The sequence below is a fragment of the Aphanomyces invadans genome, assembly GCF_000520115.1.
Source record: "Aphanomyces invadans strain NJM9701 unplaced genomic scaffold supercont1.7, whole genome shotgun sequence".
Taxonomy (NCBI): Eukaryota; Oomycota; class Saprolegniomycetes; order Saprolegniales; family Verrucalvaceae; genus Aphanomyces; species Aphanomyces invadans.
Genome location: NW_008580152.1, coordinates 68,342 through 69,830, shown reverse-complemented (window position 1 = coordinate 69,830; position 1,489 = coordinate 68,342). Strand labels below are relative to the sequence as shown.

Here is a 1,489-nt window from a genome sequence, read left to right as displayed (position 1 = left end):
GTTTTATTACCGCGTGTACTTTAAGGGCACGAAAGGGACTCCTTTCCACGGTGTCAACGGTGTTTCGACACACCGTCTCGACATGGAAGTGAAGCGACCTCGCGAGGACCCGTGCGAACAAGTTCCCACGAACAACACAGCTGTCCCCGTAGTAGGAGTGGCTACAAGGCCCAATCCCCCTTTGCGCTGCCATGCCACGATCCCTACGCAACAGGGTGAGCTACCAAACTCCAAGGTGGACTTATCCCTGAACGTGGCGAGTTCTCCACGTCCCTTCACATCATCACTTCTGGACTCCATCGGTGGGATCGCCCCAGTAGCTCCCACTGTCAAGCCTAGCGAGTACATTAGTGTGTTCGAGGACGACAGTGCTGGTGACACGAACGATTATGTCCCAGACGTGGACCCGATTATGTCGATGGAAGTGGACATACCTTTTCAAGAGGTGTCAGGCCGTAAAATACGCAAGGAGCGGTCGCGCACGACACCTAAAACACTAGCTGTTTGCGCTACGCCGAATTTCTGTCTTACGTACCTACAACGGGGGCTTTCAGCCTCTCCAGTGGAGGGCTGACCGGGATACTGTTACGATGATTCCTACGTTCGAGCTTCGAATGCTCGACGAGGATGAGCGTAATCAATGTATCACTACGATGCAGCAGTCAGACAACACACTTACGTTTGACGTAGAGACGATGTCGATTGGGCGACTTCACGACATCCTTACAGCGTCCATCGCTCAAGTGCATGCGGAGGATGTCGTCGACACTGAGCGTACCTTTGCCGAGGCTCTAGAGGACGACCTCAGTGGGCTATCGGAGCTCGTCCTAAAAGGCCAGGCGGATAAGTTTCGGACGCAGGTTCAAAAGAAACACCTGTCCGCCAATGTGACGCTACACGACATGGCCAAATGCGACCGTATCACGCTGACATCAGTGGTTCATTTACACACATGGCATCGATAGTTTGCAGCGACGTCAGGGAGAAAGGTACAATCCTTCGCCGCCGATACGTACAAAAGCACATCTACGGAAAGACGAAGATACGCTCAACTGCAGTGTCGGCGAGAGGAACTTCAGGTAGCCACTGTCGGCGACATGCTGGAACCTGTGAAGGACCACTAGATCCAAGTAGAGGACGCATTGTCTCTCTTGGAACTATGGCTGTGTGTCATGGCACCTACCTTCTACCGGCACGATGCATGGGTGCTGTGCTTGACAGGGCACCCTGAAATTTGGCTGCCGTCGGGAGGTGGACGGCTCCTCACTCCAAACACCTTGCTTCAAATCCTACAAACTCACTTGGGACGAAGCACTTTGGAACGGTTGGTGGTGCTTTCACCTGACCACGATGTTGTCGGTCAATTGTCTGCAATGCGCGCATTGGCACAAGTCTACGACGACGATCAAACCATGGTAGTGGCGAAAGAAGGAACACACCGCGTCCTTCGACTCGACCAGCTTGGTCTTGCGCTGCCAGCGCGTCGGAC

At 53.8% G+C, this 1,489-nt stretch overlaps 1 protein-coding gene across 1 annotated transcript; it reads left to right on the top strand.

Moving 5' to 3' along the window:
* Nucleotides 1–695: 695 nt before the first annotated feature.
* H310_04320 (hypothetical protein) lies at nucleotides 696–1,124 on the top strand (the record flags this gene model as incomplete). Its single annotated transcript, XM_008868629.1, has 2 exons — nucleotides 696–938; nucleotides 1,059–1,124. The coding sequence occupies 2 exons, from the start codon at nucleotides 696–698 to the stop codon at nucleotides 1,122–1,124; spliced, it is 309 nt and encodes a 102-aa protein (XP_008866851.1).
* Between the last annotated feature and the right edge of the window lie 365 nt (nucleotides 1,125–1,489).